Source organism: Manacus candei, unplaced genomic scaffold (assembly GCF_025592945.1).
Source record: "Manacus candei isolate 608988 ecotype Guabito, Panama unplaced genomic scaffold, ASM2559294v1 h1tg000159l, whole genome shotgun sequence".
NCBI lineage: Eukaryota > Metazoa > Chordata > Aves > Passeriformes > Pipridae > Manacus > Manacus candei.
In genome coordinates this window covers 3,377,253-3,392,078 of record NW_026138207.1, presented here as the reverse complement: position 1 = coordinate 3,392,078, position 14,826 = coordinate 3,377,253, and the positions used below count along the sequence as shown (strand labels likewise).

Here is a 14,826-nt window from a genome sequence, read left to right as displayed (position 1 = left end):
ACAGTAATTCAATTGCTGAAGTGATACAATCTTTGCAAAATTTAAAGCTGATAGCCCCAAAACTAACTGTGAAGCTATAATAACAAAGCAAAATTGAATACAAGATTCCTACTGGAGAATATAGTACCACTTCTAGCACATAAACTAATCAGAAAATAAAAATCATTGTTCGTGTCCTCCTGGACTAAATACCCATGTGCAGAGGTACCAGCAGCAGCCATTTCCACAACCAGCTCCTGCAATCATTCTAGATTTGACCTTTACAGATTTTTGTTTTTTCAGCCAAACCAAATTTTAACAGCAGCTTGTTCAACAGCATCTGAACCACAGCTGAAATCAACCGGACCCCTTCTAAAACCATTTGCCTCACTGATCTCCTTATCAGCATATTGTGAGAACACAATGGCCCACAGCACAATTTTCAAGCAAGTCTGTGTGACCATTAATGCAATACTAGAACCCTTAGCAACTGTAATGTAACACAAGACAAGCAGCTAGAAGCATTTTTGGGGAATATGGACCACTGGCAATTTTTAATATCAAGTCTGCTATCTGAGAATCACTTCAACACAGAGAACACTTAGCAGAGACCAGCCCAGTCTTCCTCCCACTCCTAATTAGTTATAATAAATATCCATTAATAGATACCCAAGCAAGCAAATACAAACACTAAAACAAGTGATCCCTAGCATAACTTAACTTTTAAAAGATACCTTTTTGTTGAGCATGTTGTCAGTACAGTGTAGTTACTCAGTAAAATACTAGAATGTACCTACATAGAGCCACTATCATTAACCAACACATACAATTAATAAAGTTTAACCCTTAAAGGCTACAAGAAAACACTTTATTTAAACAAAAAAAAAATGTCGAGGTGACACGCAACTTCTGAGTTGCTGTTTCCTGAGTTTATAATACAAACCAATAAAGCAAAAAAAGGGGAGCTCTGATTGTGTACTTGGAATGTAAAAAGGAGAGCTTAAAGATCACTTTCCTTTTGCCTTCTTTGAAAAAGCACATTAAAAACAATTAACAACATTCAAAATCCCAAAGACGCCTTTTTAGATGACCTAATTTCATAATATTATTTTATCTTCAGTTTGCAAACTTCTGAACATGTTAGAACTAACTAAAGGCAGACAGATCAAGCTACTGAGAAGCCACTGAACTAAAATGATATCAAAGAAAGTGCATGACCACTTGACTTTCCTCAAAGACTTAACTTCTCTAGTCCGCCTCACTGAAATTCCCAGTACATTACCAAAAATAAACATGAAAGAAAAAATACACGCTGGTATTTTAAGAAAAATCTGAAAAATGTTTTGAAGACTATTCAATATTTTCTAGGGATTGAAAGTGCATCATGCAAAGAAGGTCCAAAATGCGTATTTTTCCTACTTCCATTAGGTTCTTTTTTGTTAATCCATCCCAAACATAACTTTTTCAGACGTGTTCAAGATTCATGCAGAAGTACCCCATGAAAGCTATTAAAAAGTACAACTTCGGTGGTATTCTGACCAAATTAGTAATACAGAAGCACTGATCTATTAGTTTCCACAAATATAGTAGACCTACTAACCTATCCAGTAAAGCTGTGCTAAGAAATCAGTTTGCTGTTTTTTAAAATATTCTTTGAGCAAAATATTTACTAATACTGTGAAATAATTCACTGAAATAATTACATGCCTGAATGTATTCTGAATTCTCAGTTAAAATAAACTCAACGTTAATCCCTGCATCTCTTAAAAAGTAATGTTAGATGAGGTGTTGAACTTTGTGCAGGCACAATTCCTCATATGCTGTCCTCATATTTACACATGTGCACACGGCTTCCTTTGCTAAGTTGGATACACGGGCCATAGCTACTCCTCAGTAAGATTCATAAAAGCACCATGAAAAACTAAAGAGATACAATAATTTTTATGCAAACTAGGGACCAAGAGAAAAATCCCTAATAAAGTAATTCAAGCAAAAGATGACAATATAATTTTTAAAAATAAATTAAACATTCTAATTTTAGAACAAGCAGTTCCAAAGCCAACACCACTGCCAGCAACCTATGAAACAGTAACTCAAGAACAGCTCTCAAGAAAGATATTTTAGTCTGTGAGAAACTCTGAAGGCTAACAGTGGTGCGTCAGTTTAAAAAGTTTCTTAAATTAGTTTTCAACTCCATGTTCTTTGTGCACAAATTATTTTTTAAAATAACTTGAAACAGCCCATGCAGTGGTGGTGAACAACTGAAACAATCACAAAAAATAGGTACTAGATAAGAATGTTTCATTTACATATACTTTTTGAGAGCAGAAGGAATCACGCTCATTCATTTTGTCTAGCCCCTTTCTTCTCAATACTCACTGGAACACATGCATTAGACTACTCCTCATAATAGATACAGTTCCTGCAACTTGTTGTGTTAAGAGTATGGAAGTGCAGCAGAAAATAAACCCCATTGCTCCTGCTTCTTCTTCCTATGCAACACTGGGTTTTCAAAACATCCACAAGCTTCTCTTATGGCCGCTCGAGCAGCCTCAACAGTGCAACAGAACTAACTGAGAGGAGAAACAGGGTCACCACAAGTTGGATCTTCAGCCATGCTACAGAAACTGTTAATTTAGTAGTGGAAGGTATATTAACCACTGATGCTAAAATTTATCATCTTAATTTACAGATAATTCTCAACATGTAACTGAATATAAAAGTGGCCAGCAAGTAGTCCTCAGTCTCATACTGGAAGCTGGAAAAAAAAAGTTATCAAATTCACTCTCTTGCAGTAATTCCTGCTCCTTCATTCCATGCTGCATCCTGCTTAATTTTAAGCATGCCAAGGATGGGCAGGTCATCATTTCACCTAGGGAGCTGCTCTTCCCACCCAACTATCAATCGCATGAATCCAGTGAGCAGCACAAGTCAGCTGAGGACCTCGGTGTGTACATTTGGCTCTTCCAGCTCCTGCCTGGAAGGTGCCACATTTCTTCTGGAAGGCACCAGCAGTGAAAGAGTTTACAGTAGATACAGCAAATTGTTAGAGACTGACACTGATTAACCACAAAGAGGAATTCTGGCTAAGCTAGAGTTTCTGGAGGTTACCTGTATGCGATGACCAAGGAATTTCCCACACAGTGCAAAGCTACAAGTCAAACTGCACCCAATCCTACTGACCTCACCTTGTCATTCAGACTCTTGGGAGGAAATTCAGTGATCCCACTCCCAAGAGACACAAGTCCTTCAGATGTGGCAACCAGTGTTCTCTTGTCCACGCACTTTTTTTTCATTGTTTCTTTAAATTGCACAAACAGTAGAGTCTTTCCAGGAACTAAGATCTCCTGAACTGAATGTGATATGCCTTATTTGCCCAATTCTGTTAGAATTGCTTCTCAGCTCCGCACAGTGTTCATTTACACAAACTCAAAAATGGCTGTGCTCAATGTTATTACCAGATCACACTGGAAAATGAGTGCTCCTCTCTTCCCCCGTTTACCTTTACTGCATTCCAGATCTCCTACCCAAAACATAAATTGACATATATGCACAGACACTTTAACATTCACAAGCAAGTATTTCTCTTTTTCCATTATTATTTTTCAACTTATCCAGCTATACCATTACTTACGATTTTAAAGTCCACCTGCAGCTTTTAATTAAGGAGCTACATATGAATATACCTCTTTTGCCCCCCTTCACAGCTTCCTGACTGCTGCCAAGGCAACTGAAGTAATTTGGGGGGGGGAAAAATAAAATTAAAACCTCAATGTTTTGTTGCTTATTTTCTCTTGATTGTACAGTGTGAAAAGCATTAGAGGGATACATATCAAAGCAATATTTTGTAGAATTTAGGCTTGCATCAAATAGCTCATAAGCATTATTCTGCCAGCTTACATGATCAGTACTTTGGTAAATATTTAATCCTTTATAAAACAAATTTTCTTGGGTTTGACAGTACTCTCCATCATGGTCCCCATTTGTTCAATTATCCAGCAAAGTCTCAGTCTGCAAACTTTTACAAGTATTTGACTTTTCTAACAGATCTTATAAAAATGCAGTATTTATAAAGAGGTATTGGAAGAACTGGAAAAGAGAAACAAAAGGGAAAGTGCTCTCCTGCAGCAGGTAGGAAGAAGGGTTAAGCAGGAGCATGTCCTGTCGTGGTGCCCTGTCTACACACCTTCCCTTTCTGTCGGGCTCCCTGCCCCACTGTCACCATGGCCCCGCTGGCCCCGGCAGCACAGAACAGCAGTGGGATGCACATCACGCCTCTGCTCCCAGGCTGGAGCACAGAGGCATCCTTGGCCATGTAAATGCCACCTGAAGCCCAGACTCAGGACTGTAGCAGCACAGCCCTTCTTCCCAGTTTAGCCATCTCAGCTATGCTGAGAAAAAGGGAAGGAAGGGGCGGGGGCATTCATCAACTATGCCATCTTCTTCACCACTACATCTCACAGACTGAGCACTTGATAAGTGACATGGCAGAACCACAAGACATTAATCACAGCAGTATTTTCATGTCAGAATGTTTAAATTTACAGCAACACAGGTTTTTAAAGACTCATTGCCCAGAAATTTAGTGATACTGTCTTGATCACACTTAATTCCATTATGAGGCTTGGAAAAGAACTTAGATTTTGAACAAAAAAATGGGGAAAATTCTCTTCCTCCTTGAAAATCAAAACAAGTGGTATACCAATTAGCACCTCTATTTTACAGTATTAAACCAAAACTAGATGGGTCTATAATCAGATCTGGAAATTTAAAATTTCCCAGCATACACTACACATTTTAGACATCATGTAATGGTGGGTATGCAATAGTCTGCAAAAAGGTAAGCAGTCTATCTTTCTTTCCTGAAGCACAATTCAAGTATGTGCAGAGGTTTTTAAGAACAGGTTAGACAATATTCAGTTAAGATTTCATAGCCTTTCTAGCTACCTCAGCTATTCAAGTGCTCAAGTGCACTTAAAATTTTACCTAAAACTTGACCTGATTTTAACTTTCTTCAAATTCAGCTTATTAATTCTTGTAATAAAGACACTAAAAGCAATTCCTTCTCCTATCTGTAGTATCTTCTTTAATTTCTGAAGTTTATTATAACGTATGTTATCCTGTTATTCCTTCCTTAACTACTCTCTTTTCTAGAATAAACTACATCTTTCAAAAATGAGGCTTGTTCTTAAATGTCTTATTCTCATTTTGCTCCCCTAGACCTTCTAGGATATTCACCTGTATTTCTAGGTGCTAGCACTTCTTCACTTAGTTGATATCTCTCCCAAAACTTAATATAAAAAAAATGTACTTTGGTATCTAAATTACTTTGAACTGTTTCAATTTCATCTCCTAGTCTAACACTCCTTTCATTTTCTTCCCGCTTATACAGCCTATCATTCCCTGAACTCTGCTATCTGTAATGTGCTCGGCCACCCTTATCTCTTCCAGGCAAGCTTTGAGTGACTACGTATTTTCTGGTTGCTTCTCCCCACATTAAGATATTTTTCAGTTGAGCTACTAAAATTTCCTACAAGATTAATTTTTTAAACCAATTCCTCTTTCATGGAAATTCTTGCTATTTCAAAGCTACAACAGCCCACATTAGATGGCAACCTGCTGTTTACAAAGTGAGTTGTATTAGTTCTCCTTAGCTTGCATGCTGTTGTTTTTGGGTTGGTTTCCTTTTGAAAACCGAGTAGTATCTTGTCTTATTTTCACTAAGAAAACATGAAAGCCCAATTATACTGGGTATTAACAATGGCTGACATCTTAAAGGCAGAATATGCTGTAACTTTTTTTTTAAGTATTGGAATGGGTAAAGAGCAAACATGCTCCACGACAGGCCACAGAATCAAAGCCACTAACCTTAACACCAATAGTAATGGAAGCCTATGCCAAAAGTTCCCAAAGCCTGTTTTTACAGACACTAACAAGCATCTTTTGGTAGACACAGATAAACAATGAACACATACGGAGACTGAACCATCTTCATTTCCTTGAATGTATGATGCCTCTGAACACAAGAAAGGCAATGCTAGTCGACAACAACCCTGTCATCTGAACAATATTTGCTGGGTTTTTCTAAATCCAATCCAAACCCAAGCTGGTTTAGTGTTTAATATGAATACACATAACGACAACAGTCCAAGTGCTGTTATAAGCATAGTGAATTCCTACGATTAAATACTCTGAAAAAATGGCTGCAGATCTGAAGCTGGTTTATGCTGTTACATCTACAGGAAAACATAACCTAGGTTTGATGTACAATATGGATAAAGTTCTATATATTCATTAATGCCAGCTACTATAAAGCATGACCCCATTTGCTTTTGTTAATAAAAGCATTCCCTGAGCTCCATGTGCTACAAATATACTTACATCTTTTGCCATGTTACCAAAGACTAGAAACCAGTCCTCTTAAAATCTTGACGGCTGCAGGACACAGGGACAATGATGCTATTTTCTACAAAACAAGCAAAGACAGCATCAGCTGTAAAAAAATAAAAGGAGGGAAAGTTTTTACAATTGAAATTAACGACTACTACCACGCACAATTTAGGTTTCTTTTTTAAAAAAAGCCACATTTTTAAAAAGGGAAAAGTTTCCCTTCATCACCTTTTCATCCCCTGAGCCCCACGCTCACGTGCGGGGGGCACTCCTTTCCCGACGGCGGGGGCGAGCTGTGCCGTGGCAGAGCCCTTCCCCCAGCCAGCACCCGATCCCACGGGGGGCCGGTCCCTGTCCAGCTGCGCCCCTTCCAGCACCGAGCGCTGGGCGCGGGCAGCGATCACGGCCTCCTCCTCCTCCTGCTCCCCACCCCCATTTCCAGCAGCAGGGACAAGTAGGCCCTAGGGGCAGCTCCCCCCGGGGCCTTCCAGCCCCGCTCTCCTCCTCCTCCTCGCAGGCGGACGGGCCGCGGCCGCACCGGGCGGCACAGCCCGGCGGCCGCCTCCGCTCCCCGGGCACCCCGCGCCCCCCGACCGGGGCCTCACCGCCCGGGCAGAGCCCTGAGCCCCGCGCCGCCTCCCCCCGGCAGCGAGGGGCCGCGCTAATCGCCTGGGCGGCGGGGGCGCGGGCAAGGGGGGACGCGCCTGGCGGCACCGCCGGCGGCGGCGGGGGAAGGGGCGGCGGGCGGGGTGCGGGTCCGCGCCGTCCCCATCCCCATCCCGCCCGACCCGCCGCCGTCCCACCCGCCGCCGCTCCCATCCTCGGGCGCGGGCTGCCTGCACCTGAGCGGCCGAAGGTAGAGAGAGCCGGCTCCATCCCCCGCCGCCGCCCCCAGATAGGGACCCGGAGCGCGGAGCGGGAGCACCCCCCGCCCGCCGCCGCCGCGCTGCTGCCGCCGCTTCTGCTGCTGCCGCTGCGGAGGCGCCCGACTGCACATGTGCGGCGGCGGCTGCGCGGGCCTGGCGGGAGGGGGCAGGGGCGGGGGGAGGCGGCGGGACACCGACATCGGCAGCCCGGGAACGGGGGAGGGAGGGAGGGAGGGAAGGGGGCCGGCAGGGACCGCCCCCCAACCCCCCTCTCTTCGGGGAAGGGGTGCGGGGGGAACAGGGTCTACCCCGGTGGGCTGTCACTTCCCAGCGCGCCTCTGCCCCTGCCGGCCGCCCGCCCGGCGGGCTCCCGACCGGCCACCCCCGCACGCCGCGGCCCCGCACACCTGCCCGCCGCCGCCGAGGGGCTGCCCGCGGGAACGGGGGGGGATGCGGCTGAACCAGTGGCGGCAGCGGCGGCCCCTCCACGGACCCCGCGCGCGCGACCTCCCGCCGCTCTTTCCTCTTCTCTTTTCTCTTTTTTTTTTTTTTAAATAAATTTAAAATAATTTAAAAAAAAATTGAAACTTACACTTTTGTGCGTCCCCCTGACGCTGCGCGCTGACGTCACGGGCGCGGCGCGCCTCGCACGGGCACACGCGGAGCGGCCAAGCCACAACCCGCCCGCCCGCCGCTCCACGGCGCGCAGCGAGCGCCGCACTGAGCATGCGCGGGATTTTCGCGCCTTCTCCCGAGCGCGCGCCCGCCCGCCCGCCTGCCGCGCGGTGCCCGCGGAGCGGGACGGGACGGGACGGGACGGGCTGGGCTGGGCTGGGCTGGGCAGGGCAGGGCAGGGCAGGGCAGGGCAGGGCGGTTGCCACAACATCCTGCTGCCGGTGCTTCCTCATCGCGCTTTGTCTGGCCGTTACTTGAGCGAAGTTTCGCTCTCAGCTATCGTTGCTAAAATTAGGCGTTTTGTGGTAATCCAAGCGAAAGTTTTCCCTTTGGGCGGCTGCACAGTCTCGACCTTGAATTAGGTCAGACCTGCGCCAAAAAAGTAAGGCACCTCCAGGCTGTGCAGCCTCTGTGTACATGACAGCCGCAGGAACAGGGCATGTTAGCAAGGGTTGTGTGATGTAATTACATCGTTCTCCAGTAAATTTTGGCAGAAAACCCTGCAGCATGCCCAGCGGGGGGCTGCAAAGGCAGGGCCATAATGGTGGAAAGTGCAGGAAAGCACAAAAAGCTCAAAAACTGTGTTGCTTATAGGGATAGATGCAAGGCTACTTGATGGGGAGGAAGGCATCTGAAGAAGACACTACTGCACTCATTACCGAGCCTGCATGGGATGACGTTCATAACGTGATGAGGGGAGCAGGAAGTAAGAGGCTTGTTCCTTCTCTAAAATTATGCTGATCCTGGGAAAGACAGCTAGTTGGGAATAGAAGACACAACCAGCAGAGCCACCACATAGAAACAGCAGGCCAATCTAGCACAAATGCTGGAGAAGATGCATTTCATCAGTCAACTAGAGCCACATTTATAGTTACTTTTATACCATACTCTTTCTTGTTTTTAGAAAACATTGAATAGTTGTGTTTTACAATGGTAATGAAATATTATCTTCGTTTTCTTGATAAATACCAATCTTCGAAGTTTTTCATTATCAATACCATCCAGTTGCTGCCATAAGGTTCATTATTACCCCATTTCTTCATTCCTCTTGACTAAGCTTGACAGCAGTGGACACCAAAGAAAGAAGGTGATAATGAAAATGTGCTTGTAACTGTTTATAACTTTTCAGAAAGCACCAAGAATCTTCACACACAAAAAGCCATGAAGCACCCTAAGCCAGCTGCAGAAAAAAAATGCTTCCTAAAAGACATCTCCAGTTGACAGTGCTGCTCTGCACCCCCCAGGTCATATATACTGTGCCAGTGGATTTAAACTTTCTATATATCTCCAGTTCCAAGCCCCCTCCCCCTTTTTTACATTAATTCTTGTAGGAAAGAAACTTGAAAGACAACTGCACAAGCATAAACAAGGGAGGGTGGGTGTTGTCCTGGTTTGCTAGCATTTATTTTGATACATTACTAAATGTCCAAGCATGCCCAACTCCTCGGTAGTGCTTTTTTCTTTAGCAGGGGGTTGTTCATAACTAATTTGAAGTATTTGTGCCAGTGGAAAAATTTTCAGCATATCTCTGAGCACACTCTTCTCAGGCATTTTGGAGCTTTAGGACTTTTTTTGTGTTTGTAGTGTGGAAGGCTATTCCAGTTCACAACTGTTTTCTAATGGGCTGCCTCCCCCTTTTCAGTATGGTTGAAGAGGAGAACAAATCATAACTTTAAACAGCATCAGTATGACAGACTGCATGACAGATACAAGGGAATTATTTCAAGAGGTCATCTAGTCCACAGACTAGACCTACAACAGATGCCAGAGGACACGCACATGAACATATTTTGACCTTCATGCCTCAGAACTGGAAGCCATGCAATCTGAACAGAGTGATCTGTGCAAGCTCTTAATTAAAGACCTAGTACCAGCTGACAAGTTTGTCAGCATCTGGCCTCCTTGGGACATAGCATCTCCCAATTCTCAAATTTCTGATCTATTTTAGGAAATAAAAAATACCGCTTGGTACCATAATTTTGAAAGTGTTACCACTCCTGGATCTTGGTTTTGCCCCAGAAGGTAGGATCAGTTGTCCCTGAGCCACTCTGGTCACACTATTGTCCAGTTTGTTTCCTCCAGCAATCAGGACATTTTCCTAGTCTCCACTATCCTTAAACTGTTAAGTCCCACCCAGCAGTGGTAGTTCCTCAACAGAGGAGGGGAGAAAACCCAAGGAGCACAACTCCTGGGCTACCAGGTAAAGGTGGTAGAGGTATACCTTTCCCTTTGGCCTTTTGTTTCCTTTGGGGTGGGGTGGGCCACATCTCCCAGCCCTTAGGACATCTTGCTGCTCTTCCTTCTTCACTAGTTTTGTTGGCTCCCTCACTGTCATCAACAGTGGATGTCTGGTACTTGCTGCTCCTTACAAGCTATTGGGTTTCCCACAAAGTAGTAATGCTCTTAGGGTAGCTTTGCCTCCTGTCACTCGGGGATCCCATTTCCTCCCCCTTTGGCACTAACCACCTACTGGAACACTGCCATGATTGGTTACAGAGCAGAACTACGGATTCCTTCCCTAGACAAATCCCATGAGTGCTTTTGTGGTTAGACTGTTCCTGGATTCATTCCAACAGGCAGCAAGACCATACTAGGCTTCTCACCCCCTCCATCAAGCATCACCATACAGCACTATTCTGTCATGCCAGGCACCCTCTACACTTCTTACCACAAAGCTGAGGATGTCCAACCCTAAAACAAGTGAACTACAAGGCATCGTGAGGATGCTTTCTCCTCATATTTGAAAATTAGAGGAAATATGAATTCTTATGGTTTTTGAAAGGCTACATAGCCCCATGGACTAGGCCACCATGACCGCATTCCTTGAACCATCCTAGACCCACATCAGTCACAGCTGCAAGAACTCACTTCACAGCTCCCATGAGATGCCTTCTCACTGAAGAATGGAAGCCACCTGCTCCATATGGGATAAGCCACAAATATCACAGAATCACAGAATATGCCAAGTTGGAAGGGACCCGCAAGGATCATCAAGTCCAACTCCTGGCCTTGCATGCCCAAGAGTCACACCATGTGCCTGAGAGTATCATCCAAACACTTCTTGAACTCTGTCAGGCTTGGTGCTGTGACCACTTCCCTGGGGAGCCTGTTCTAGTACCCAACCACCCTCTGTGTGAAGAACCTCCTTCTAATATCCAACCTAAACCTCCCTTGACACAATTTCAGGCCATTCCCTCATATCTTGTCCCTGGTCACCACAGAAAAGAGATCAGTGCCTGCCCCTCCTCTTCCCCTCATGAGGAAGTTGTAACTGCAATGAGGTCTCCCCTCAGTCTCCTCTTCTCCAGGCTGAACAGACCAAGTGCCCTCAGGTGCTCCTCATACGGCTTCCCCTCAAGGCCCTTCACATCATCGTTGCCTTCCTTTGGACACTCTCTAATACCTTAATATCTTTCTTATATTGCTGTGCCCCAAAACTGCACACAATATTCAAGGTGAGGCTGCACCAGTGTGGGTCCATATATACCAATCTGACCCCACGAAAGGAACAGGGAAAGGGCTGACAAACTATAAGCACAGCCCACACTTCCAGCTTTTAAACTGCTTTTGTTCCTTTATCTTCACAGGGAATAATGATCAAGGGTAGCAATGAAGTGATAACATGAAAGAACTCAAATTTTCAGAAAACCATGCAAAACAAGCAAACGGTTACATCCATGTCCAAAACAAATCAACAAAACAAAAAAGATAAGCTGAATGAGTTGCAAGTCAAGCACAAAGCAGACCCTTCCTTTTCATTCCCTTAAGCTCAGCTTTTCCATAGAAATAACCTCTCATCATTTATGAGTTTTCTGCTCTGTATCAGCTTTTCTGTATTCAAATGATGCTGATCATTAGCCAAATGAATGAGATAGAACCACTGATCAACAAGCTGAAACAAAAATTTCAAGAAAAGACCTCCTGTTCTTCGAGAAACCTTCAAGAAATCAGTTTCAAGTTTCTTTTCCGTTACTCATTCATTTTATTTAAAACCCCCCTATTTTATTTATAGGGCAGCTTTCTCCTCTGCATTTGTCAACTGTTTTGTGATAACTTTTGAAACCATTCAAGGGAAGGTGGAACTGACATACTTTGAAAAGCATCAGTGCCTGGAGAGAAAGCTCCGAATCCAGTGAGGAAGAACTCAAATATGGTGAACTCTACCCTGTCCTACTAGTTCGTACATGCTCCAGTCTAGTCCCACCTGCATTTATTAAGTCCAGCAGATGTCAAAGAAAACACAGGAGGAAACTGAGGCTGCTATAGGGTAGAGGAAAGAAGTGTAAAGCACACAAATCCATCTAAAGCTTTGTCTTGCTACTTGGAGGACAGTTTTCATTTTAATTGACAATTTAAACCTACCTAACATGCATTTTTCTAACCATTTTGTGGGTATCAAAGTTATTTCAGATGACACTACAATACTGACCTGAAGTGTTAATGTATTTTAAGTACTGGTTTTAGCAGATAAACCTCAAGATGATTCCTTAATGTTCCGTCTGAGTATACTATAGCTTATGAGTAAGCTCTCTCTATGACACTTAAAGAATGGACTTTTACAAGGTTTATCTGACTACATACAACATTTTAAAGAAAAGCACATTTAAGATCACATTGATTAAGATCACACTGTTTTCTAAAATATCATGATATTTTAAAAAGACTAAGAATTTATTCAATGTAAATGCAACTTATAAACTTGTGGAGTTGCAAATACACATTCAGCCTTCCATTTCTAGTTTTCTGCAAATTAATTTACTTAAAATAATTTCAAACCTAGTATAGTGTCAAATAACATTCAACCTCCAAAGTTAAAGAAGTGAGATTTTTCACATCTGCTTAAAATTAGACTTCCCAGTTTTTACCACATTTATTTTTGAAAAACAAAGGAAAAAAACCTGTAAACCATTACTTAACAGCAGTTAGCAACAAGAATGGGTGACAACTGTCAGTCTGCAAATGTAAGTTATGCCCTTTCTTACTGTCAACTTTTAGTTCAAGTATGTAAATAAATACAAGAGCTAACACAAAATTTACCACTGTAAGAAAATACATTATGTGCTGCATTTTGGAATAAAGTATCATACAGTACTGGCTGCATCATTTGGAATATGTAATTGACTGCTTGGAACTGACGCTAAACAGTTAAAACTTTTCTTTATGTAGATGACTACTCTTTTACTCACCATTAGAAATTTGTTTTGTAATTAATTTTATGCTGTTATATTAAACTCCTAAATGTGAAAATGACTCAAGTCATTTAATAAAAGATGATACCATAGGCACCATAATATATATATTTTTTTTTCTTTTTAAACAAAATCTGGTGATGAACCAGCATTAATAGGATGAAAATTAAAAGGCACATTCAGGCAAAAAATAATCAACACAGTTTGCATGATGTTATACTTTAAAAAAATAATTTATGATCTGAATAATAGATTGGATCGGAAACAAATATTCTGGCAGACTTCAATCTGCCAGAGAGAAATAAATTTTGTAAAAGGTGTGCAATTCAAATGACAAATATTTTTTAGTGTTGAATTTTGTTTTGTTTTAGATCAGTATAAGGCTCACGACCAAGTGCTTGCTAAGAGGACTGACTACTCAAAATGTCTTGTTTCCCGACTGCATAGAAATACAATGAGCAATGAAGATATTCCTTGCAAGAAGACATATTCTTCTATATGTGCAAATCCTAATCAAGTACTTGAGCGTCTTTCAGGTCTCGGAACACATTTCATAATTGCAGCTCTCCACAGGGCAGGGGCAAGTAGAAGGCTTAGAGTAGTTACACTCAGAATAAGCAGATAGACCTGCAAAAGGCAAATAAAAGCCATTATGTCTCTTGGTTACATGACAGTACTAAGAAGTGACTAGAAGTTTGAGGAGACCACACTCTTCTGGACAGTATTTTTAAGAGACTTCACCTGTGTTCATAACAAACTTTGTGTATTGCTACGAAAGCAAACAAAAGCATGCTCAAATTATCTTAATTACGCATTTACCTGGCTTGAAAATACAATTACAAAAACACCATTGTGAGCTTATAGAAAAACAATTGTTCATATATTTAGTTAAGAGATGAATTTTGAAAGCTCAGTATTTGCTAAGAAGTTGAAGGCCAAATATCACTTTATTTAAAACAGAACAAAACCCCCACCACCACCCCTCCAAACTATTCTGGCTTAATGATATAATGGCAAAGTTCACTACTATTCTACACTGAAAAGAGCAAACAAACATCCCTTTAAGTCATACTGCACATCTTCTGAAAAAAAAGATCTTAACTACATAGTCTGAATGAGTCTTAGAACACAGTGGCAGGAAGTAAGTTTTGAGGTCCCAAGCAGAAGAATGACTTTAGGAAATTTCAGAGCTATATAAACCTATACAGTAGATAATTATGTGAGAGCAGAAAAAAATGAAAGCCTAAAAGCCCTCAAGCTCAGTGGGTGGCCCCTAAACTGGTTCTGTGATCACGTACAGAGATCTTGAAACTCTATGCAAACATGCAATATTTGTAACTCCCAATCATATGCAGGAGTGAACATGAAAATGAATCACCTTTACCTAAAAGTGAACAGCATTGTGTAAGTTTTTCACACACGCTTTATTTGGAATTGGTTCCAGCATTATACAGCCCACTTGCTCACACAATGAAAAGCTCTGAGCACCAGCAGAGTATTTTTTGTAAGCAGGAGCACAGACAACAAAGCAGCGAGCACTAGAAAGTGAGGTCACTTGTTGTATCTCTGTAGCCATAATTTACTTAATTTCACAAAGCAGACTTCATCTTCAAAACAAAATAACATTCTCACAGCTTCAATATAAAACTAAGTTTAATCTTCTTTCCTGGGGATTCTTTTAATGACTACTGAAAACATTGGTTGTTTCTTCTGTAGAGGATCTAAAA

The 14,826-nt window shown here is 42.5% G+C and overlaps 2 protein-coding genes across 7 annotated transcripts in view; both read right to left on the bottom strand.

Moving 5' to 3' along the window:
* The window catches only part of TFDP1 (transcription factor Dp-1), a 39,448-nt gene extending 31,521 nt beyond the window's left edge, over positions 1-7,927 (bottom strand). Inside the window, exons 1-2 of one of the 5 annotated variants that reach the window (XM_051772775.1) lie at positions 7,828-7,927; positions 6,361-6,445 (exon numbers count right to left, since the gene is read on the bottom strand). In XM_051772775.1, coding sequence (XP_051628735.1) covers positions 6,361-6,372 — 12 coding nt within the window. In that variant the 5' untranslated portion in view covers positions 6,373-6,445; positions 7,828-7,927. Of the gene's footprint in view, positions 1-6,360; positions 6,876-7,211; positions 7,350-7,827 lie in introns of those variants that run through there. The other 4 variants (XM_051772773.1, XM_051772774.1, XM_051772772.1 and 1 more) reach the window with 4 other exon arrangements.
* Positions 7,928-9,290: 1,363 nt separating this feature from the next.
* The window catches only part of TMCO3 (transmembrane and coiled-coil domains 3), a 35,958-nt gene continuing 30,422 nt past the window's right edge, over positions 9,291-14,826 (bottom strand). Inside the window, exon 13 of one of the 2 annotated variants that reach the window (XM_051772742.1) lies at positions 9,291-13,726. In XM_051772742.1, coding sequence (XP_051628702.1) covers positions 13,613-13,726 — 114 coding nt within the window. In that variant the 3' untranslated portion in view covers positions 9,291-13,612. The remainder of the gene's footprint in view (positions 13,727-14,826) is intronic. The other variant, XM_051772743.1, reaches the window with a different exon arrangement.